The 24,122-nt window shown below is 55.8% G+C and overlaps 1 protein-coding gene across 5 annotated transcripts; it reads right to left on the minus strand.

Moving 5' to 3' along the window:
• Positions 1–68: 68 nt before the first annotated feature.
• Positions 69–22,325, minus strand: LOC104022754 (ectonucleoside triphosphate diphosphohydrolase 8-like). Of its 5 annotated transcripts, none has more exons than XM_087753131.1 (10): positions 21,843–22,325; positions 9,414–9,550; positions 8,149–8,266; positions 7,447–7,597; positions 6,224–6,383; positions 5,168–5,401; positions 3,983–4,255; positions 3,351–3,461; positions 2,556–2,693; positions 69–2,310 (listed from the first exon to the last, which is right to left on the minus strand). In XM_087753131.1, the coding sequence occupies exons 2-10, from the start codon at positions 9,534–9,536 to the stop codon at positions 2,128–2,130; spliced, it is 1,491 nt and encodes a 496-aa protein (XP_087609257.1). In that variant the 5' UTR covers positions 9,537–9,550; positions 21,843–22,325; the 3' UTR covers positions 69–2,127. The 5 variants fall into 5 exon arrangements, with proteins under 5 accessions (XP_087609257.1, XP_087609258.1, XP_009474786.2 ...); XM_087753132.1 differs by lacking the exon at positions 21,843–22,325 and adding an exon at positions 11,566–11,832; XM_009476511.2 differs by lacking the exon at positions 21,843–22,325 and adding an exon at positions 11,562–11,832.
• Positions 22,326–24,122: the final 1,797 nt, after the last annotated feature.

Consider the following 24,122-nt stretch of genomic DNA (forward strand, 5'->3'; position numbering starts at 1 on the left):
AGAATCATAGAATGCTTTGGGAAGGAAGGGACCTTTAAAGGCCATCTGGTCCAACCCCCCTGCGATGGACAGGGACATCTTCCACTAGATCAGGTTGCTCAGAGCCCCATCCAGCCTGACCTTGAATGTTTCCAAGGATGGGGCATCTACCACCTCTCTGGGCAACCCATGTGGGGCAGGGGCTCAGTGCTGGGGGCATGGAGACCACAGTGATGTGGGCTGGCTGGAGGTGGTGGGACCAGTGGGTCAGGGAAGAGAAAAGGGCTGTCTGGCAGCAAGGGGATCATCACAGCATTGGTTACAGCCTCAGCAGATACCCGATGTGGCGTGGATGTGTCCTGCCCCATCCTGGGATAAAAGCCTGCATCACCCATGGCCACCGAGAGGGTGGTCAAACACTGGAACAGGCTTCCTAGAGAGGTGGTGGTTGATGCCCCAAGCCTATCAGTGTTTAAGAGACATTTGGACAATGCCCTTAACAACACGCTTTAACTTTTGGTCAGCCCTGAATTGGTCAGGCAGTTGGGCTAGATGATCATTGTAGGTCCCTTCCAACTGAAAATTATCCTGTCCTATCCTGTGCCAGCCAGAGGGGCAGTGGCAATGGGGCTATGGGGGAAGCTGGCCCGGTAGATGGGACTCGGGCTCTGCCCAGGACCGGGAAGCCCTGTGAGGTGGGGGATGGCAGCAGCCCCCTGCTCTCCTGCATGAGGCTCCCCTCTGCTCTGGCCTCACCCTGTGTCTGTGCCAGGCAGACATCTCACCTTCCCTTTCCAGCACACAAGGTGATTTGGGAATGCTGCTGGGACGTGTCAGGGGCAGCTCCCGGGGCCCCCTTACATTTTTGGGGAGTCCCACTGGCAGCCAGTGGATGGGTGAGGTGAGACGCCCCAGCTCTCAGAAGGAAAAGGCCTGTTCTTGTGCCCTGCTGGCTCCTCTCCGAGGTCTGGCAGATGCTGTGAGTTCTCCAGGGGCATCTCCCATAGCACCGAGTGATGTTGACTCTCCCCTGAGTCCCCATTGTCATCACCAACCCTTATCTGGGAGCCGGAAACAATAAAACCGTAACAGTTCAGGGTAAAAGCAGCAGGCATTTCCCCATTTGTTGACTTTTACAACGTTTATTTGGATGACAAGAGCTGCAAGACACCTGCCTTTCTGCAAAGACACCAAAGGTCAGCTCCTTGCTGCCAGGAAGCAAATAACAAGATGAGTCATCCACAGGGCAGATAACGAGCAAGGGCACAGTTGTGGGCAGGACCCAGCTCAGCCATGTGTGCAGGGTTACAGCAGGACTCACAGCCTGCTGGAATCTCAGCCTGACACCCACAGTGTCTAGGCCTTCTGCTGGTGGGACAGTCTGGTCTCCAGGAAGACACTCAGGAACATCAGTCCCTTTATCCCAGAAGAAAAGGAAGATGAGATGAGATGAGATGAGATGAGATGAGATGAGATGAGATGAGATGAGATGAGATGAGATGAGATGAGATGAGATTGAGATGAGATTGAGATGAGATTGAGCGTCTAGGAAGGCATGGACCATGCTTCTGACTTTGGATGCTCAATTTGCCTTCTGTCTCCAAGACCATCGGATAAACCCAAATGATACACCCTCAGGAGAGCCAGCTGGGATGCCGCAGAGCCTTGCATGCCCTCACACTGGCAGACCCGGCAGGGACCTGCCTGGCTGTTGGCAACTGTGGTCAGACCCAGCATCGCACGAAGCACCCTGTCACCAGGTGCCTGCAGCCATGCACTAACAGCCTGGCACTTGGAGAGCTCTTCCATGGCCAGGCTGGCTCTCCACAGCCCCATGTGCCACCTGGTGGGATGGAGGCCAGATCTGTAATAGGCACAGAGGTGTAAGGAGGCATATAGGCATGGCTTGGGTTCCTGTGGTGTGTAGGTGGATCCCAGTAGGTCCAGAGCTCCTCTGGAAACCTCACATGGTGCCTGTCTGTGTGTTGGGGGCAGCCCCGTGGGAGGCCAGACCTTGGTTCTTTAGTGCTGTAGAGATTAATGTGCTCAGCATCGTTGAATGAGCCTCAGGCTGCCAGTCCTGCTGGCAGGGCACCGCAGTGCAGACAGCCCTCCAGCCCCAACATGCTCCGAAATGCAGCTGGGCTCCTACACCCACAAGATCAGGAGAAAGGCAACAAGCCCCAAGGCAAGCATGAGGCAGATGAAGGCAATGGCTGCAGCCCACAGGGAAGGAACGTGCCCCTTCACCTGCACCGGAGCCTCCGCTGGGATCATGTTGGTGAGGTTCAGCATGTACCCCAGCATCCAGCCAACATCCGCGCTCCCCGCCTGCCCGAGGAGAGAGGGGACGATGAGTTAGCTCTGCAGGAAAGCCACACCGATGACGCAGGGCCACCTACTCCCGCATGGCCTAAACAGGGTGCAGTAGCTGGCCCCCGATGCAGTGCCATGCTGGGATGTGGGGCAAGCAGGGCTTTCTGGACCATGGCTCTCACGGCACCTCGATGCAGGAAGGTAGCTTTTTTGCCCCGGCACTGCCTCTACTCCTGCCTGCAGGCTGGGTTGCTGCCTACCTTCATCTGGAAGAAGATGTTGTTCCAGCTGGTCTCATTGAACTTGTAGGCATCGAGGAGGAGTGTGAGGATGTAGTTGGCATTGGCGCAGTATTTAGGCAGTCGCTCAGGATTCTCTTTGGGGTAGCTAGAAGACAGCTGGGGTGGGGACATGTTTGGGGAGGAAAGGAAGTTATTTGCAGGCAATTTCCACGCAGGGACAATGCCCTGACAACTGCTGCACGAGGGGCAATGGCTCTGCAGCCACCAGCATCCAGAAAAAGACTCCTGAAGCAGGCAGGTATTTTGGACCTGTCCATACACGGCAACTCCTTTGAGGAGGATTTACCCTCCACATGGAAACAGAGACATATTTGAGCTCCTCCTGCCCCAGATTCTCCCATCTCAGCCTCCTTGTGCAAGGGACCCCTGCTCTCTGACCCATGGTGGTCCTACCACATCTCTTGGCCTTATTCATCCCCATTTGACACATCTCCAGCGTGGTGCCAGCAGCTGGCTCCCCTCTTACCATCCTCCAGGGCTCCAGCCCCACCTCCATTGCTGGTGGGGATATTTTGCTGCCTTCACCTGCCCTGGCTGCCCCTTTCCCAATGTTGCATGAGCAAGGAGGGTCCCCAAGGGTGGGTGCAGGATGGTCCTGCCTCCCTCACAGAGCTCAGGGATGGCTCCGCTGTGTAGAGCACAGCTCAGCAACCAGGGAGCCTTGCCCTGGTGGGGTCCCCACTCCTCTTCCCCCACCCCAGGACCCCTTTGCTTGTGAAGCTTCCCTACAGCCTCCCATCATGGGGAACGTACGTCTTCCCAGCTTCTTGTGCAGAAGTGCTCGATGGTCTCCCTGACAGCGGCCAGCGACTGCCCCTTGGTCAGGTTGAGAAACTTGAAGTTATAGTAAAAGGCAGAGAAGGCCTGAAAGGCAAGAGGCAGAAATGCCATTGAGTTACAGTGGGGAACCCCCCCCCCCACCAGGCAGCTGCCCCCATCTCCCTCGAAGCAGGAGGTGGACTTTGTCCTTCACTGGGTTTGCCCCACCATTACATAGTGTCAGGGCATCGCTGCCCATGTCCCAGCAGAGATGATGGGCTGGGGGTGTAGGTGCCTGCTGGCTACAGCAGCACATCGAGCACAGGCAGAGCCTTGCCTGAAGGCTGCTGGCTAAGCTTTTTGGGTTTTTTAACAGAAAACTTGGGTTTTGACTAAGAACCTGTTTTATTAACATGGTCCCCTTTGGAGAGCTGGCTCAAAAACCAGATGGCAGCAATCCCTGTTGTGCCCTCGGGCAATGGTAATTTGGGTGCTTCTTGCCCCTGTTCTGCTGTGGGGAGGTGACAGTGCCATGGGGCATGCAGGGACACCACAGCACCCGGGGACATCCACAGCACCTGGGGCCATGCTCTGTCTGGGAGGTGGGAGGATGGGATTTGCCTTACAATGAACTGCCCGCTGACCGGGGGCTGGTAAACACCATCGAAGGTGCAGTCCGGGCTCTGGCCGCACGCCGAGAAGTTGAACAGCTTCTTGACGGCAGCCAGGCACCCGCTGGCATTGCCCCTGCCCTCCAGGGTCACGTTCCTGTCACCGAGGGGCAGGCGTGGGTCGCTCTGGCTGGTGCAGGGGCTGGTGCGGAAGGAAGACAGCGAGACGGTTTCATTGTAGTCTTTTGGGTAGCAAGGGTGATCGACTCGCGTGCTGGAGGATGACTCCTGGGAATAGCAAAATCACAGGCTGCAGCCTCCTCGAAACCCATGCTGGGTGGCAGGGTTCACCCAGTGCTCTCCCCAAAGCCATGGGCGCAGGCATCTCCCACCTCCTCGGCAGGGAAAGACCCTCCTGTTGAATCCTGGTCTTGTTGGCTGTCTGCAGTCCCCGTCTCAGCTGAACACTAATTCTCGCTCTGCTTTGTCTCATTCCCTCTCCCACAGAGGCAGACCAATTTCAGGGACCCAGCTTGTCTCTCCCCTGGCCAGCAGGATCATGGTTTGGGGCACTCAAGGCCCTCTCCAGCCCAGCTCTAGCTCTGTCTCTAGCTCCAGCCCCAGCCAGGGACACCGCCTGGGACCTTCCTGGCTGTGCAGAATGAGCAAACCCTTCTGGCTCGCCAAGGCTGCTCTTCCTGATAAGAGGCAGCCCTGAGATCCCCTCAGATCTTCCAAAAAATGGCCTGAGAAAGATCTCTAGTTCACTTTTCTCAGGTCTGTGCAGTCACAGAGTGGTTGAGGGGAGCTATAGGGGTACCTGTGCCAACCCCCTCCTTAAAGCATGACCAACTAGATCAGGTTGCTCAGAGCCTTGTCCCATCAAGTTCTGAATATCTCCAAGGATGGCGACTCCACAGCATTTCTAGGCCCTATTCCAATATTTCACCATTCTTATTGGGAAAAACTTTTCCCCTGCATCTCTCCTGAGCACTCCAGGAGATCTCCTGATCTCCCTTCTGATGCTTCCCATGCTCCTCTCCACATGGGCCTACCCCTGCTCCAAGGAGTCTGTACCTGCTCTCGGTCCCTGTTGGTGCCTCTCTGGAAGAGCATTGCCTGTTCTTATTTGATGCATTAACAAGTCTGTGGTTGGTTTCATGAGAGCAGAGTTCAATTACCCCCCAATTCCCCTCTCACCGCAATTAATTCCTTGGCCAGTCGCTTCAGCATCTCGTTCTGCCCGTAGCAGAGGTAGCTGTGTGTGTAGATGTTGTAGTTATACCCATACAGCGTGAACTTGGAGGCTTTATTCCAATTTATCACTGAACCTTCAGGCATAAAGCTGATTTGAGTGGATGCTCCTCCAAGATCCAGTGCCCCAAAAATGTTGGCTGCCTCTGGATGAACCCACATGTGTGCTTTGGGGGAGTACTGCCAAGGCGAGACAGGAGAGGAAGAGGAGTAGTACACAGCTGGTCTTACCCTAAGCAAAATTCTCATCCCACTGAAGTCAATAAGGTTTTGTTACTAAATTCAATGGGTATTTAATTCAATTATTTCGGTACGTGAGGCCCCATTGCCTTCCCTGCCCAACCAGCGTGGCTGTTTGTCAGAGCAAGAAAAAAACAGAGATTGAACTGTCTGATGGTCAAGACGTGCCAACGTGGTGTGGGCTCACATAGCTCTGAGTCACCGGTCCCCAGACCAAAGTGCTGGTGGGGACCTGGCTCGGAGGGGCTGCCCTTCCTGAAGAGCAGGCTGCAGAGGCGCTGGTGCAAGGGGGAGGACAGAAATCCTCCGACAGCCTGCACAGGAGCCCGACGGTGCCAGCACCGCTCTGAGCTGTGGCAGTGCTGGGCTAGAGGGTGGCAGAAAAGAGGTTTGGTTCAAGCTTCCTTCAGACTGGCACATTGAACCAAAACTGGGGCCTCGGAGGGCCACATGGAGAGGGACCTTCTCAGGGCAGCAAGGCAAAGCCTGGCAGGAGCGAACCACCCCCACTGGGCTGCACGGCCAACCTCGCTGTGTCCACATGGTGCAGAGATGTGCCCGTAGCTCTTAACAAGGACACCCCCATTCCAGATTTCTCCCTCCTCTTCCACTGTGGGTAAGCCAGAGGATAACTGGCTCCTTCCCCTAGCTCATTCCCAAAAGCCATTAACCCAGACCTTTCCTTCTGTGCTAAGCTAACATAAGAAAAATCAGAAAAACTGTATTAGCAAAGAAGGAGTGGGTGTTTCACCATTCTCCCACCTTCGTGAAGGAGTCCAGCAGGTAGTTGACAGTGATCCAGCCATAAGCCCCCTCCTCCTCTCCTGAAAGGATTCGAGCCCCTTTGAAAGCCACGGGGTACTCTCGCATGGTTTTAGCAACTTCGGCCAGGACTTGGTCTGCCACTGAGCTGTTCTGTTCCCTAAGAAGGACTCACAGGTCAGGACGTGCACCCAGCTACATCGATACTACACAGGAAACACCAGGAAACAGTCTGGGGTTTCTCCCAATTCCACACACTCCAGTTTTTTGCAACAAGCAGTTTGTGTGAAATGATGTTTCCTGCTACATGACTTGTCAAAGCTGCTCGTACGGTGTAAATCCCAGCTGTCTAGACTTGGCATCACAAATCTAGGAGCAACAGCAACCTCTTCCCTCCAGTGCAGCTTCATCCCAGTCACACAGAGGTTTGCCAGGCCACCTCTCCCTACCTAAGTATCTTCGTAGTGCTGGAGGCCAGAGGGGATTGTACTGCAAAACCCGGGCTTGAACAGCACCCACTGACTGCACCAAAGCCAGGGGTGGCTGCTGCTCGAGAGGGTCTTTCGGGAAGGTGCCAGCCTGGTTTCAGACCTGTGAGGGGGGGAAGATGTCTCGGGGCTGCTGGCACGTGCTCGCTCTCTGAAGCGAGTAACCTTCAGGCTATGACCCAGCTCCTTCCCAGGGAAAGGGTCAGATTGCCAGGGCACAGAAATGATGTTAGATATCTGCAACCATAAAACCAAGAACCATGAAATGAAGGTTGACATTTTAAGAGAGCTAATACGGGCTGGAGAAAGGCATGGTCAGGTCCCGCACCCTGTTGCCTCCTACCTCTGCCCCGCTCCCCCGCCAGCACCCGTCCATCTGGGCAGATGGCACATCCCCTGGTGGCATCTCAACTCCCTTGTGTTTAAGGAATAATGCAGAGCAAACAAAGAGCTCTGAGAAGCACTTCTTGCTTGGAATTGGGCATGCGTGGGATCCCAGGATGCCGACAGACACCTCTGAGCAGCCTCTCTGCCCCAGGGCCAATCGCTCAGGACAGCTCAGCCACCCGTGTGTCCCCACCGGGCTGCCTTCTCCCCACTCCCCAGTCACTTGCTCACGGCAGCATGAGAGCTGGGAGCTCCTGGCAGCCTGGCCCCATGCAGGACACTGTGTCCTGGCAGTGCCTACTTGCAGCTCTGTTGCTGCTCCGTCACCCCCGTGCCCCACAGCAATACCTCAGTAGCCTCATGCCTGCCGTTGCTCCGAGATAAACTGGGACAGCCCTCTGTTTTGCAGCAGGAATGACCTTCAGGGCTTTATCCAGGCACTCTCTTAGGGAATCACCGGCTTTTGGGGGATTGTTGGCATAGCTCGATATGCCCTGCCCTGGAAGAGAGTCAGGCTGGGACAAGCTGACAGGAATGGCTGGGGACAGGGATATGGGAGCAAGAGGACATGGAGCAGTGAGATCTGTCACCTCTTAGCAACAAGGGGTGCTTTGCCAGGGTCCCCTGGTCCCCTAAGACCTGACTGACCCACACTTACATTCCTCTTCTATGGCTTCCCCATATCTCCCATGCTTTCAGCAGTGTCCCCAGCTCTATGGATGAGACCTCCCCGAGCCAGGACAGCAGCTTGGGCAGCTGGGGCCAGTCCAAGGTGGAGAAATGAAAATCGAGAGCAACACCAAGGTGCTTCAGTCCCACTGAGTGTGTGGGCACTACATGGTGCTGAGGACCCTCCAACCATGGAGCGAAGCCAGCGGAGAGTCAGGGACCACCCTGCCTGGAGCCAGGGCTCCCCACTGTGCCAATGGTGACAGCCCGATGGACAGAGCTGCCCAGTGTGGGCAGGCCAAAGCCAGGGAGGGCCAGGTCATCCCACGCACCACAGGAACACGCAGGGCAGCACCGAGCCCATGGCAGGAGGATACTGACCCTGGACATCACAGGACAAGGTCTGGCTGACCACACCGGTGTTGTTCTCCTTGTCTGAATCCCACTCGTAGACAAACAGAGAGGTGTGGGATGAGCCTGCATCAAACACCATCCCATACTGGAAGGAAAAACCAAGACATCACAGTGGCAGGAGGAGCAGCAGCCTGCCCCTGGCCCCACCATGGCCCGGCCAGGGTTGTGGGGCCAGAGGATGCCCAAAAAAACATCTCTCTAAGGCACAGCTATCTGCACTGTGGCAGAGCAGAGTGGTGACAGTGCGTTGGCCTCAGCACGGGCATTTCCCACGGCAACTGAGCAATTTCTTCATTCCCTCTCCTGAGGTCTGTGTGAGGCCAGCTCACACAAGTATTTTCTTGGTTGTTTCCTCATGCTTTTTTATTTTCTTTCTGTCTTTTCTTTGTGTCTACACTGGCCCCACCCTGGGGCTAGCAACTCCCCCATCTCTCTGCTAGCCCCATGGCTGCACCCAGCCTGGGCAGAGACTGGCAGGGCCACATCAGCCCCAGTCCAGGAGCACCCAACCTCATGACTCTCCCCTGTAAAGCCTTCCGCCTCACCCTAAAACCATGCCAACCCTCTTCCAGCAGCCAGGGTGGGATGCCAAGCTGCAGGGGCGGGACGGGGAGGAGCCATGATGCTTGTGCTGTGGTGCGAGTGGGTTAGGACAGGGAGCTGGCAGGAGCAAAGGCCATGTGGAGGTGTATCACCCTGCGGTTTGGTGCTCTGGCAGGGCTGAGGTTTTGCCCTACCCATCTCTTCCTACCATCCTTACCCATTTCTTCATGGAGAGAGTGGTCAGGCATTGGAACAGGCTGCCGAGGGCAGTGGTACAATCACAGTCCCTGGAAGTGTTCAAAAAATGTGTGGATGTGGTGCTTGGGGACATGGTTTAGAGGTGAACCAGGCAGTTAGGTTAACAGGTTGGACTCAATGATCTCAGAGGTCTTTTCCAACCTTAACAATTCTATGATTTTGTGATCTGCCCCAAGGTAATCTCCTTGAAACATGTCAAGCACATAGCATGGTGGCTAGTTTCAGATGAGGCTTCTCCCCCTGACTTCAAGGTGGTCAGGCTGTATTTCTTCTGCCTGCATCTTCAGGTGGGAAGAAAACACCCACCTAGCTACTACAAGGCAGGTCCTACTGACCACCTCCTAACCCTGAAGATAAGCTGTTGCCTCTGAGCACCTGCTCAAGGTGACTGGTCTCTGCAGTGGTGCTTGGGGACCCTCTTTTGGGCTCACCTTGACTGTGGGTGGCAGGGTGACATCTTCAATCTTCACCAGGCTGAGAACAAGGGCAATGATGGAGAGTGCGATCAGCACCCCGACAATGGCAGTGGTGAAGTGCTGCTTGTCAGCGGACATCGTGGTGAAGGTTCCTGCAAACCCAAACACAGGAGAGAGGTGGTTGGCCATGGCCAGCTGGGAACAAGGCTAGCTGCAAGGAGATCAGCTCTGAAAGCTGGCCTCAGGCTGACACTTTCTCAAGCTGTGTAACTTGGAAATCCTGGTGGATAATCAACTCTTTCCCTGGGAAAAGCAATATTAGGATAAAATAGGGGGGGCTGGAGGAAAGAGGGGTTGGCTGCCCAGCACCTTGGCACAGCTGTGATGGGATCGCAACAGTCCTCCAGGTCCCGCACCCACTGCTGCTCAGCTCACAACTACTGGGAAGGATCAGGTCTTGGAGGAGCAGAAGAAACACTGCACCAAACAGAGGAGAGCATGGGAAACTGCAAAAAAAACCCTCAACGTGAGATACTGTAGAAGAGGAAGGTGGTTTTATTTTACAGCATGTAAGCAAGGTCAGCTCACCTGCTGGCACTCCCAGACTCGTGCACCCAGCAGCACCCAGATGTGTGTCCCCAGGTGGGATCACTCAGAGCTGGCTTGCGAGTCCTTGCTGTGACTCTTGGCTCCTCCGCCGCTAGCAGCAAACCCAGCCTGGACTTGCCTTTTGTATCCTTTGAAAGTGGATACTGCTTGAACATGCTTTCCCCATCATTTTACCTCCGACCTCATCAGCCTTAGGCAAAACTCTTGGCTATCTGTTCCCTTGTTTGTCTTACAGGTCTATTTATGGCTCAGCATAATCTCACACCTTATCTTTGGCCAATTAGTTCCTCCTCCTCATTTGAATGAAATCACACATAGGAGCCCTGCAGCAATTAGCACATACCTCTCCTTTTAACCCTTTTCCCCCTGCTGCTTTGTGCTTTTACACAAACTCACACATTTCTGTTCTCTTTGCTCTCACCAGTCTTAATATTTACATTATGAGTCTCTACAAGGTCTACAAGAGGTGAGAGTGATATTTCCAGTACCCAGCGCCCTGAAATCACACAGAGAACGGTACGTGCCTTGGTAATAAGTTTTATTACAATGAGAAGGAAAATCACACCCGAGGAGGAGGATGGCCCTGCTGGGGGGGGTCTCAGCAATCCTCACTGAGCTTTGCCAGGGGAGACAGGAGAGGCCAAGAGGGCCAAGACATCGTCCTGGCCCAGCTGGGACTGTGGTCACCCCTTCCCCGTGTGTGGCCCAGCTTTGAGCTGCTCCTGGGCTGGGGGTCCCTGCAAACACAGGGACCCCAAGGAGAGCGAGGAGAGTGGGGAGGGATCAGGTCCTCGCAGCCCCCAGCTCTGCCAGCAGCCTTCCATCACCCCGGGCACGCGTTCCAGGCTCAGCGGCGCGAGCAGGGTATCACAGCCCAGGCACAGAGCCCTGGCACCCCTGCCCTGGGACGGGGAGGGCTGGTGGACGTGGGGACCTGTTCTCTCTGGCAATACAGCGAAGCTGCTTCCTGCTGATTCAGATCCCTGGTAAGAGGCTGCCAGGGCTATCACAAGGGTGATCAATGGAAAGATCCAGCTCCCAGCTGCCTTATCTCAGCTGAGTCGAACACAGCGATGCCAGAAGGGAAATGCGTGCTGGGGAGCCCTCATTGCTTGCGACCTTCCCAGAGCACCTTTCCCTGCGGCTGGAGGGATGGTGGTTTCAGAGGTCCCACTGTGAGCACTGAAAGTACCACCCTGTGAAATCGGGGGTGCAGCTGTCCCTGGGTGCTCTGTCTCGGGCCACATCTATCTGCAGCTTGCACCGAGCTGGGTGCCTGTGCTGTACGCTGCTGCCGGCCGGGGCTCAGACCGCCAGGCCAGCCCCTCTTCCCACGGCAATTGCCTTTGCGGTGGCTCGTGTGCTGGTGAGGCGCGTGCCTGGAGCCCAGGGGGTGCCACCACTCCTGCGTTCCCACCTCCATGCAACACTTTTGGACTCACATGTCTGCACTGGAAGTGGATGAATGAGTGTCTGCTACCTTCCCAGGTCTGGAAATCCCCCACTGACCACACAGCGGCTGAGACAGGGCTGTCCTGAGCAAGGGAGACTCACCTACATGCAGAACAGAGAGGCACCGGCCGGCCCCGGTCCCTCCTGGATGTGCGGCACTGCGCGGTGGCTGTGTGCACCCAGAGCTGACCAAACCCTCCGGCTTCTGCCTCCAAACCCAGGCTGAGCAACTCTTCAGTTTAAGTTTCCTGATTCTTTTGTAACAAACGAATAGTTCCAGAAGTTACGTGATAACATCTTAATTGCCTCCCACACCAGAAGGACAGGTAATGATTTCCCAGCTGGGAGGGAGCTGTGATTTCCCTCGGCTTGTGGTGACTCCATCCGCTTATTCCAGGCAGTGGGACTGTCTGAGCTGCTGTTTCTGTCTCTGTTCCCAGGAATCTGGGTCTCTTTGCCAGGCTCAGCCCTTTGGCAAACCTGCTGCCCCCAGCCTGGGGCAAGCCCAGCCGGGAACGGCCCTGGTCCACGTGAGCACAAGGGCAGTGAAGGACAGACCTTGCTGGGACTAAGCAACACGGCAGTGACTGGCCGTGGTGCATGGCGGGGTCTCCTGGGCTGCTGAAAGAAGGGATGGATAGGAGTGCTCCAGGTCTGCAACCAGCCTGGAGCTTGTCCCAGTAGGGAACTGGGCTGCAGCTGGGGCCACGCACCAAATGCAAGCTTTGCAATGCTTCCAGGCCCACCACCGCAGCCTCTGAGAGCAATGGACCCCTCATGAATGTGGTGAGTGGGACAATGCACTCAGGCAGGTGGGGACATGTGCCATGACAGGGACACATGGCCCCATGGTCCCACCCATGGTCTGTGGCCCTACCTCAGGGATCCGGTCCCTCAAGGAGCTGTGTTCAATCCAAGGGGGCCTTGGAGCAGTCCCGGTGCTCTGGAGTTGCAGGAGCCCTCAGCCACCCATCTTCCATGGACCTTGTCCTAGCAAGGATGGCAGGACCAGACTCAGCCCTGCTCCTGAGATGGGCACAGCCCCAGAGAGCTGGAGATCGGGTCCAAGCTGGTGGGAGCACCCTGTGGACATGAGTGAGCAGAGCACGGGCAATCGCACGTGGCAGTGCTTTGCTCACCGTGAAAACAGTATTTGTGGTGCACGGGTTCCTTTTAGCATGGGCAGATGTGTCCCTTCCCTGCACAGCAGCTGTACACCTCACAGCCATGAGTGTGGCCAGGAGACATCGTCTATCCACCAGAGCCCTTTATTCACCTCCTGGGGTCCTGAGTGCCCACCGTCCTCTTGGGAGAACATGTGGATGTGCAAAAGCAGGAGAACCAGGTTCACCAGCACTTCCCTTGAGCAACCAGCTCATCAGGGTGCCGAAGGTCTGGAGGGGCTCAGGGCAGAGCTACAGGATGGGGCTGTGCCCAGGCCAAGGGCATGCGGCATATGGATGGCTCAAGGAAACTCTGGTTCCAGGGGAGTTCCTCCATGTGCTGTAGCTCTCCTCCTCCCTGAAACCCAGCAGGAGCTGCAGGGCTCCAAGCTGCCCTGACCGAGGGGGACCAGGAACACCCATTCTCCCAGCACCCTCTTTCCTGGGGCCCGTCTGCCATCCTACAGACCCCCACGGGCTGGGCTGGTGGATGAAGGCAGATACAGGGGTGGGAGCCAGGAGAGAGGCTTTGCTGGGAGAGGTAATATTATCTATTAATAGTTCAGCTAAAAAAAATCAATAAAAGTTAGTACTTCTTCAGTTTACACTAGATATTCCTGAGCCAAGTCACAGGTAAAGCCTTAATAATTTTGTTGACAAAATCCTCCTTGCAAAAATTTTAGGGCAACAGAAGGATAGCGCTGGGAGGAGGCACAGCAAGCTGGGGGGAACGCAGAGCCCGTGAGCCCCAATGGGGCCAGGCGAAAGGCTTGCTGAAGAACATCTTCCCAAAGCTGCATCGTGTCTCCAGCACACGGCATCACACACAGCCCCGATTGCACCTGCATCTGCTCCCTGTGTGGGCTCCCATAGAGGCCCATTGATTAAATAATTAGGTAATTAACTTAGCTTTTACCGCCTCCTGCTGAACTGGCTGAGCACCAGCCCCTTCTCCTTCCACCTTTGCACTCCAGGAGGGAGAAGGCTGTTCTCCTTGTGCCCGCGCCTGGTCCGTGCGCAGTGCCCTGCACCTCTCCCAGGCGAGGCTGCCCTGGCTGGGCTCTGGCGGGGTGACAACATGCCGGCTCCGTGCCACATACAGTCCGGCCCTCAGTTTTCTTCAGGTAATCCCCCCCAAAGGGGTGTCTGTCTGTTAAAACGCAGGCCAGGTCTCAGGGTGATGTGGTGCCCGAGCGTGGAGCATCGCAGGACCTGGAAGAGCCATGGGGTGCCTGGCCCACAGGAGCACCCGCTCTCACGTGGCTCCCCTCGGGTCCTCGGTGCTGATGAGCCCCAGCCCTGTTTGCCTTCAGGGATGTGCTCTGGTGAGAGCTAAAGGTGCTGTTTGCTCCTAACTGAAAAAGTGACCTAAATGTCTCATTCTTCTGACTGCAGGCGGACAAATCTGCTATGGAGAAGTATGGCTAGAGTACACACACACGCCTGTTTGATCTGCTTTTGACATATATTTCTTTGTCTGCAGCCCTTGAAATGACTCTGTGAGACCCAGAAGGAAGTTGCCAGGCTGGTACGGAGGCTCTGCGGGGTTTGAGCTCAGCCATTGCTGCCAGTCACTGAGATGACTGGTGTTTGTGAAATGAGCTCACCTTCATTGCTAACATCTTCCCTGTGCCTTCTGAAAGGAAAACACCCTGACTCAGAGTTAAAAGAGTCTCTCTCATTTCCCCGCCATTTAACTTCTGCACCACGAGGTCACCCCAGCTCTGGCCGTGGGAGGTGCAGGCAGTGGCTCTGTGCAGGTCCCACGTCTCCGGGTGAGCTGCACCGCACGCTCCTGCCTCCCGTTCCCCTTCCAGACACACCCCGGGTCTTGCTGCGACTTGTCCCAGTAGGGACCAGCTCCAGCCCTCCCTTCCAGTCCGATTCCAGCAAGACTGGTGGAATTGGGGCCATTTAAAACTGCCTTTGGGATGCCCATGCCTGCTGCTCCCAGCTGGCAAATAGCACACCAGACCTTTCCTCCTCCCTAGTATCTTTCCCAGTGTGTATCTTTATTAAACATGCCCCAGTTGCCCTAACTGCGACTGTCTTGGTGCCACCTCTCAGCTGTGGGTGCTCTGGGTCAGGGACTTGTGCCTAGAGCCGGCCACAGACACCCCAGTCTGTTCCCCTTCCCTGGGCACAGCTACAACATAGCAGGTGCTGGTCCTGGGGCGGCTCCATCTCCCACGGAGCTCGGATGGGGCTTAGCACAACACCTGCATCCTTGTGAGATCCACGAGATTAGTGATATCAATAAAAATGTCAGTATTTCGATACTGACAGTGGAGCCGGCTGAGTCCCGCAGGGCAGGGTGCCTGGGGAACAGGCACCAGCTCCCTGCTGGGAGGGGGACATGCTGCCCAGCGCTGCGGTGATGGGCTCTGTGTGTGCTGGGATGGAGGGACGTGGCAGAGGGATGCTCCAGGAGGGTGAGGCTGTTCGTTGCTCACTCACCAGCTGTGTTGCCTGGGGGTGAGAGTGCCAAGGTGGAAGATGAGGTCGGGGTGTCTCAGATCTGGCTCACAAGAGGCATGGGCTCTCCTCTGGCCCTGGGCATCCTGAGGGTTTTTTCTTCCTGAGATCAGGGAGCACAGAGAAAGGAGGATGAAGCACCCTTAGGGCAGGGTTTTCCCTTTCACTGGTGTCACAGTGAGTGCTTGGGGACAGCACAGGAGGGAGACTGAGGCGAGCAGCTCTGGAGATGCTCGATTGCCTCCAATGCAATCAACAGGGCCATAAGGAAACAAGGAGAAAGGTGAAAGGGTGATGTGATGGAGGTGTCCCTCAGCAAATGCTGGAAGATATTTGCAGGAGACCAGGAAACCCTTTGGCTATGGGAGGTCTCCCTTGAGCAGCCAAACTGGTTTAGACAAGGGCAGCTAGTACCATGATGTAGCCAGCTCCCGCTGCCGCGGTGGTGGGTGAGCTGTGGACAGCCAGACACCCCATATCCCCTCGCCCGCTGCTAGGTCATCTCGTGTCACTGAGCTGTGGCACTCTGCAACACTTCTCTCTCTCCTCAAAGTCTCAGCAAAGGTTCTGAGAAGCTGCTCCAGAGAGGTCACTGTTGCTGCAGCCTCCCTTCCTTCAGCCTTTCCTCCTCCTTGTGCCCCCGCCATCCTGGCTGCTCCGCTCTGGGCTTTCAGCACTTGCTCCACACTTCTCATCACGTCTTTCTGAGAGCAGTGACTCACAATGGACCTGTGCTTTCAACTGCAGCCTTGCCAACTCTCTAAATTATTCTGTAAAAGTTATAGATGAAGTCCTGGGAACACCAACCCTGAAACTGGGGGCTGCAGTTTCAGGGCACCCATGTCAGGGCAGAGACTCGTGTGCTCCTAAGGTGACATTTGCTTTTGCACACATTGGCCATTAGCCAGGGAAACCACAAAGCCACCTCTGTATCTCACCTACCAGCAGCCGGCCAGGCCGCTCAGCGACCCTTCCTAAGCATGATGCCTTCTCCTTGCCCTCTCTCGTCTTCGGAGTGGCTGTCACCCATAAGAGAAGGGTGTCAGATTGGGGTAGCATGGTTTCTTGATAAATCTAGATGAAACACTATTTCTCTCTTCATTTTCTAGGTGCTCTCCAATAACTTTTTGACTGCCTGTCGCAATGGTCCCAGGAGTTCAAAGCTGAGCTGAGGGCTGCAGTTTGCCATTGCCTACAGGCAAGTAAGACATGTCTCTGACATGAGAGCTTATTGGGAAAAAAACCACAAACCCAAAGCTAAATTATGAGGATTCAGGGAGAGCTGGGAAGCTGGGCTGCAGGCAGGTCCAGAGCTCCGAGGGGCGCACATGTGGAGGCAGCCCCAGGCAGGGGCGACCCCCAGCTCCTCTCCCTACAGGCAGGGCTAAGCGGCTGTTCTTGGCAGGGCTGCCAGGCTTCGCTCATTTTCCCAGCAGGAATAACTTGGCATGGGCAGCCAAGCCTCTTATGTCGGTCGAGGGAATGTTTGTGTGTGAGATAACCAGACAACACTGTTACCACATCCCAGACTATGATGGCACTCACACACGAAGCCCATGTACTGCTGGTGGAGGAAGAAACCAGAGGACCTGCTCTGCTGCAAATGTTGCTTTTGCCACCCCAACCCACCAGCCAGGCTCTCCCAGGACACAGGGATGCACCAGCTTTGGTAAGCTGGGTGGGATTAGCGTTCCTGTAGCTCTTTGGGAGCCTTAAATAAAAAAGCAAGAAAAGCAGCAAGGCACTGAGAGCACTGGGTGGCATGAGGACCACACCAGCAATGGACATGGTCGAGGCAGTCAGGGTGGTGGTGTGGGCAGCTCTGGGGGCAGAGGAGGAACTATGGAGACTTGCCCCTTCAAGGCACAAATATGCTGCTTGTAAAGCCCCGTTCAGGGGTGCCAGGATGCTGCTGAGCCACGCTAGAGCAGCCTGCAACAGCCGGCTTCCAGCTCAGCCCTGCAGTCAGCCTCCCCCGCCGCCCCGGCCGGAGCCAGCTCTGTCCCCGGCAGCCCCAGCACGGCCGATGCACCAGGGGGGCAGCCGCAGGGAGCAGGGACCCCTGCTGCAGAGAGGTTTAGGGGTCTTGCACCACAAAGTACTTTGTAAGTCTTTGGAGTGATCCAAGTGCTAGAGCCAGCACAAAGGAGACTCTCGGGCAGCAGTGATTTGAAAGGTGTTTCAGACACTTTAGCGATAAAAATCTAACGTTCACTTACATGAATCAGGCCATTTCCTAAAAGATACGCCTGGGTGAGAGCTGGCTGTGGAGTTAGTGTTTTGGCTGTGAATGCTCTCAGCATGTGAAAGTTATCAAAGACACAAGAAAAACAAAGGCGTGGGCAGCCTTGGGCCCCTGGCGTGGTTGGAGACCTGCCTGCAGCCAGCAGCTTCCCAATGGTCACTGCGTCTCAGCTCCACTCCAAGGAAGGCTGTAAAAGCCAATACAGCTAATGCGAGACAAACTCTGGGATCACTAAAGGCAGCCACTATCCAGGATGTCATGTAATTCCCAGCCCTGACACCTATGTGTTGTCCCTACATCTTCCACAAATTATAAACCAAAATGATCCTTTCCAATCTTGGTGCCTTGCTCTTGACCCTACAACCCTCTGAAAGACGCTCTACCAACCCTGGTTTCCTTCCATGCGTGTCTTGGCCACAGTCCCTGTGTCCTTGAGCAGCAAAGATGCAGCTGAAGGCATGGGCTGGTGCTTTGGAGATGGGAAGGGAGGTGTCTAACCAACCCCTGAGCACCAAGGGGTGAAGCTACCTTCTGCTCTCTTTGGTGGTAAGCATCCATGGACTGGATGTGTCTGATCTACAGTGTGGGAGTGTGGCAGTGTGGGAGAAGGGACGGTGACAGTGGCCAGAGGCAGCTGGAAGAGGCGAGCTCTCCAGTTAAGAGCTTCTTTTTGAGCAACAGTTGTTTTTGCTCAAGCTGTCCTTTGCTGGCATGTAGGAAAATAAAAGGTTAAAAAATAAATCAGTCAGGCTTGCTGCCAGGATTACGAACCCTCTGCAAAGAACATTGCAAAAGGCTGAAGAGTTTCAACCACAGAGAGCAGGTGATGGAGAAGCTTTCGCAAAGGCTTTGTCCCACACACAAACCCGGACCTTTGAGGGGTCAAAGGGCTGAGAAAGCCCTGGGCACGAGCTGCCAGGAGTCCCAGGTGCCCAGCACACACCACAGACCTGCTGTGTGGGCTTGGCACCATCGCTGGAGCCCAGCCGGGAGAAATACCCAGTGTTTTCAGTCCGCGCTCAGCTCTAACATCTTCGTCTCTCCAGCCAGGAGGCCTGGGAGATGGCAGCACGTCATGCCCTGTGCCCCCAGCACCACTGGATGGGTACCATGGGGTGACCACCTTTGTGAGACAGAGGGGTCCCAAATTACAAACCCAGGCTCTGCACCGAGTTTTGGGGCAACCGAAGACAAACCTGCCTTTCTCCGCATCCAGCCGCCTCACAGAGACAGGCTTACAGCAGATGATGTGCAGATATTTAAGATGGCCATGCTCAGCCTTAAAGCCCAACGGAAATTAGGCCATTCCTCCCCGGTGGCTGGGGAGGTGTTGGGTGGCTCAAGTCCCTGCCACACAACCTGAGCACATGGCAAGAAGGGACCTGGACTTCAGCCTGCACCTCGCAAAGCCTCATCTGAAATGAATGTTCTTCACCCAGAGGGTGGTGGAGCACTGGAAGAGGCTCCCCCGGGAGGCAGTCATGGCGCCAAGCCTGACAATATTCAAGAAGCATTTGGACAACGCCCTCAGACATATGGTGTGAATTTTGGGATTGTCCTGTGCAGGGACAGGAGCTGGACTCGATGATCCTTGTGGGTCCCTTCCAACTCAGGACATTCTATGATTCTATGAGTGACAGCTGCCAATCGTGATAACAGCAAAAGCCAGCCCCCACAGCTGAAACGGGACTGTGGCTGGCATCTGCCTCAAGAGGTATTTGGAGACATCTTACTCAGTTTAGCAGGTTTTTAGTCCCAGTGTGAGAATTTGAGGCAGGAACTATCTGCCCATCATCATTCCCTCCTCCCTTGACCCTCCCACGTGGACTTGTGTGGTCAGCAGCTGCTCCCAGTTAGGGCTTGCAAGACTTGGCTTTACTTTTGGGGCAGTTCTAGCTATCTCCGCATGACAGGCCTGCTCCAGAGACACAGCCCACCTCCAGGTCCCAGGACTCAGCCATGGCACCAACTGTGCCACCGACTCCAGCAGCTCCACATCTCCCAGCACCAGTTTGTCCATGCAAACAAACAGCACCCCTCAGCCACATCCTCCTTCTTGTTCTCCCGCACCATCCTCCTCTCAGCCACTGCCATGGATCGGTGGCTGCTCTTCTCACAGCCTTGCCCTCATACAGTGGCTTCTGTTCCCACGAGCCCTGGGCAAGGCAGGACACTGCTCGAACCACGACCCCAGGGTCTTTCCAACAAAGCAGCTCCCAGCTCCTGACCGGGAGCCATCCACCACATCAGGGTGCTAAAGCCACCACTGCTCTGAGGAGGTCACACGGTCCCCAGGTGTGACCAGGTGCATCTTGCCCATGCCAAGATGCAGGTGGAGATGGAGGTCCCTGGGACCATCCATTCCCAGCTGTCTCTTTTAGGAGCCCTCATGCCCCTGTGGTAGCTCAGGTCATGCCAGACCCTTGTCCTTCTCGTGCATGAAGCCCAGCTGAGCTGACCCAGGTTGGGCTCTGCTCTGGAGATGCCAGATGGACATGATGGCACCGCTTCCTCTCCCTCCAGTGTAGCCATCCCCAATTTCAGGTGTCTCTTGTGACGGATGCACTCGACCCCTTGACCAGACTGGCAGTGGTTTGGTGCAGGCTCCAAAAGAGGTAAAGGCCTGAGCCGTAGCCGGGCTGTGAACTCCTCTAGTTTCAATCTGTTCTCTGAAAACCCACAAAGGAGCAGAGCCACACAGTGAGCATGGATGCATATGAGCTTGGAACACCGATCCTGCGATTGACACATGAATAGCCGGTGGCTTTTCCAAGACTCATTTATCACGGAACAAAGAAAGTTGTGGGTACAAGGAGTCTCCTGCAGACCTTTTCCATCACATGTCATTTGACTGCAAGCCTGCACTTTATCCTATAAATACAACGGCCAAAGTGAGCCTTCTTGGAGCCCTCCCTGCTAGGCAGCACGGCTGCATGGCGGTGATCTCCCCTTGAGCTGGGACGCCTCTCAAGGTCGCTCTGCGAGGCAGAGAGACCTTTTACCGACAGCAGATCTTTGGTAAGCGACTGATATTGCGCATAACCTTGTAGTATGGTAACTTTGATTTTGTCTTGGTAACTTTGATTGCATACTGAATTGATACTAATGAAACATTATATAAATTTTTCATATACAATCCCTTAGACATAAACCGTTGACCAAGTCTGAGACTAAGATTGGACCTAGCCGCACCTAAGCCTCATCAGGAGTTTAGAAACCAAGAGGGTCTGAACCTTGTGACTCAACAGGAGGCTCTTACTCTTTGTATTTCTTCCATTAGACATAAACCGTTGTCCAAGTCTGAGACTAAGACTGGGCCTAGCCGCACCTAAGCTCCATCAGGAGTTTAGAAAGCGAGAGGGTCTACTCTGAACCTCGTGACTCAGCGGGAGGCTCTTCCTTACTCTTTGCATCCCCGGTCTCTCTGTGAATCATTCTAACTCGAGTGCAACTCAATTTTCCTTTGCATGATTCTTCCACACAGTAATTAATAGAGTGAACCTTGCCATCGAACTTTGGTAAGTCGCACTTTTACAACATCATATTAAAATGACTTTTGCTGATACCTTTGGTGGCGAGTCCTTAAGCGTTCTACATCACCCATTCGCAACATCTCTCCAAGAGCTGCTCCTGTCCCACCAGGAGCTGGGATACACAGAGCAGGGTGACAGCCGGGGCCGGTACTGTCCCTCTGTCAGGGTGATGCTGCTCGGCACCCAGGCCAGGCTGTGCAGAGGCTCCTTCCCCACTGGCCCCAGAGTTTCGGAGGGGCATGGGCTGGGACACCCACCGGGGTCCGCAGCGCCAGCATAGGGAAGCCGCACTGCTCCCGCTGCGTGTCTGCAGGGCCAAACCTGTGGGCTGGGAGCGAGCTGGGGAACTCCCCTAACGCTTGCTTTTAGCCAAGGAGCTGCAGTTGGGTTTGGGAAAGGCCCAGCCGGCAGCGATACCCAATTCATCCGCCGCAGCAACAAAAATAAACCCAGATTTTTATCTTTGCGAGAGCATATTCCAGCATGTAAAAGAGTCTGTTGGCGCAAGACTTGAGGAGCCTCCCTCCCCATGCCAGGGAGCACCAGGGACCCCATGGCTCGCACCGCGCAGGGGACGGGTGTCAGGGTCTGTCCCCTCAAGCTGCATCAGCTGGCGGAGGGCGTAGCAGGATTTCACTGAGGGGGATGCTCCCAGAAGGAGTTTTGTGTAGCCGCATCACCCCGGCCACAGGCTGGTGTGCAGGAACTGCACACTGCTGGGGCGCGACGGCAAATGCCCCAGGAACTTTTATTGCAGGACTTGGTGGCCCTGGGCACAGCGGGTGACTCCTTTGCATGAGGAGCGAGTCCTGGGAAGGGATACGGCTGGTCCTGGCAGCCCGGCAATCCCCACCGCCCCCGGTCATGCAGGCAGCCCCCACACCCCCATAGGGGCAGCACCCCGCGTGCCACAGTTTGGTGACGTGCCGCCCCTCGTCCCCAAACACACCTTGGGAGCTCGCCTTACCTCGGAGGAGCAGAGCTGGGAAACACCGGTTGCTGGCTCTTCTCCAAGGCAGCTGCAAAATGCTGGAAAAGCCGCTTGCAGGTGAGCTCAGCACGCAGGTGGATGTGACATCGTCCCCTGTGTCGAGCACCACGCCCTGGTGACACGGCTGTTTGCTAGGTTGGGGCTGAAGGTCCCGGGCAAACCCTGCCGGGGGTCAGCAGCAGGAAACGGCCCCGTTCCTCTGCAAAGTGTCACAGCGAGGCTGAAGGATGCGTTCATTTGTTTGATCTTTAATTTTTTTTTTGCTTTGCCCCCTCTTTGGTTTAATTAGCCGGGTGGCTGGGGAGCTGCGGGAGAGTCCAAAGGCACCGATCAGTCCCGAGGGCGACTCAGTGAGTGTCCCCTCCTGACTCAGAGGCTTTGCTGCTCTTCCTGCTCCTCTCCGCCTTCACCGACCGCGTCCCCCACCGTCTGCGGCTCCGATTCTTCATGCCCGTCAGCAGACACTGGCTGTGCCCCCAGACAGCCCCAGCCTTGCTCCCCTGCTCTCACCCCCATTGCCCCTTACCCCAGCCCTCACCCTCCCTGGACCCACACCAGTGACTTGTGGCTGCTGGTGATGCAATATCCACAAAAATGGATATGTGGCTATGGCCACAAAAATGAGCAGAGGCTGGAGCACCTCTGCTGTGAGGACAGGCTGAGAGAGGTGGGGGTGTTCAGCCTGGAGAGGAGAAGGCTGTGGGCAGACCTGATTGCGGCTTTTCAATACCTACAGGGGGCTTATAAGAAAGACGGGGACAGGCTTTTTAGCAGGGCCTGTAGCGACAGGACAAGGGGTGATGGTTTTAAACTAAAAAAGGGGAGATTCAGACTGGATACAAGGAAGAACTTTTTTATGCTGAGGGTGGTGAAACACTGGCAGGGGTTGCCCAGAGAGGTGGTAGATGCCCCATCCTTGGAAACATTCAAGGCCAGGCTGGACGGGGCTCTGAGCAACCTGATCTGGTTGGAGATGTCCCTGCCCATCGCAGGAGGGACGGACTGGATGGCCTGGAAAGGTCCCTTCCATCCCAAAGCATTCTGCGATTCTATGAATATCTGCTGCTGCAGGTGATGCAACATCCATGGCCTGTGCACTCAGAGTGACCGGGCGCGTTGTGGGCACAACCGCGGCACGGGGACACGGAGAGCGGGGATGAACTCACAGAGGTGTGAGGTGGAAGTGGACAAGGAGCAGCCGGCCACCCCACTCCCAGATGACGTGTCCTTGGTTTGCGGTCGCTTGGCCCTGTGAGCTGGCTGGCTCCAAGTGGACAGACCACAGGAGCATCTGGGGACATTACAGCTACACTTGGTGACACCGAGCCCTGGAAACCTACATCACAAGGTGAAGCAGGAGCGGAGGAGCTCCTGTAAGGCAGGTGCCGGTGCTCGGGGCCCAGCGCCACCTAAGGGTGTGCAAGGACCCAGCAAAATGGGTGCTCCTGTCCCACACTTCCAGCACCGGGCCCTGGCGCCAGCCCAGGACGGGCCATCTAGAGTCACCGGGGACATCGAGCCAGGGCTGGAGCCAGGAGCCACCTGAACAGAGGCTGGTGGGGAGCAGGTCACACCACGCATCAGGGGCTAAGCCCCAGTATGGGCTAAATCTGTGTCAGCTTATGGACCCTGCTGGAACCGGCCACGGGTTCTCCCACCGCCATTCCGTGACAGTCAGGATGAGCCATCAGCAGCGGGGACAACCATCCTCACCTACGGGAAACTTCCTTGCAGCTCCCATCTGCTTTATACAGAAAAAAGGAGCAGCCGCTTGTTTTGTCGTCATCAGAGCATCTCACAGGGGAGACGACCCACTAACACGTTCCTGGCGCTCCTCAGGCCTCTGCTAAGTGAGCACTTCTCCATCTCGGGATCCGATCTGTATGAAACAGATCCTCAGAGCAGCAGAGGAGAGAGGGTGGTACTGGGAGGAGCTGGGTAGATGGGGCAAAGCCAGGGATGGGCCAGGGAGCCGCTGAGGCTGGAGGGGAAGGCCAGGAGATGTTTTGTCAGTCTATACCATCAAGAGAGTACAAAGGTCTGTAAGTCGGTGTCAGAAGGAGACCAGTCCTCTGGGCCTGGGCTCCAAAGCAACACTCGACGTCGTGCAGAGAGGTGAGGGGCAGACCCAGCGTTTGCAACACAAGTGCGAACACAAGTGACGCCGAGGCGTCTTTGGCGCTGGGAGTTCCCCGTGACATTGGCATTTAACACGCTGAGCCGCACTTCCCCGAGGAACACCGAACTGCTCGCGCT

Source organism: Nipponia nippon, unplaced genomic scaffold (assembly GCF_047370975.1).
Source record: "Nipponia nippon isolate SJK-2023a ecotype South Korea unplaced genomic scaffold, ASM4737097v1 scaffold_16, whole genome shotgun sequence".
NCBI lineage: Eukaryota > Metazoa > Chordata > Aves > Pelecaniformes > Threskiornithidae > Nipponia > Nipponia nippon.

Coding starts and splice junctions, on each gene's coding strand:
- LOC104022754 (XM_087753131.1), bottom strand. CDS start 9,536: ATGTCCGCTGACAAGCAGCACTTCACCACTGCCATTGTCGGGGTGCTG. Junction 7,598..8,148: donor CTTGTCCTGTGATGTCCAGG/GTCAGTATCCTC, acceptor ACTCTCTTCCAG/GGCAGGGCATATCGAGCTAT. Junction 2,694..3,350: donor GCACAAGAAGCTGGGAAGAC/GTACGTTCCCCA, acceptor TCCCCACCCCAG/CTGTCTTCTAGCTACCCCAA.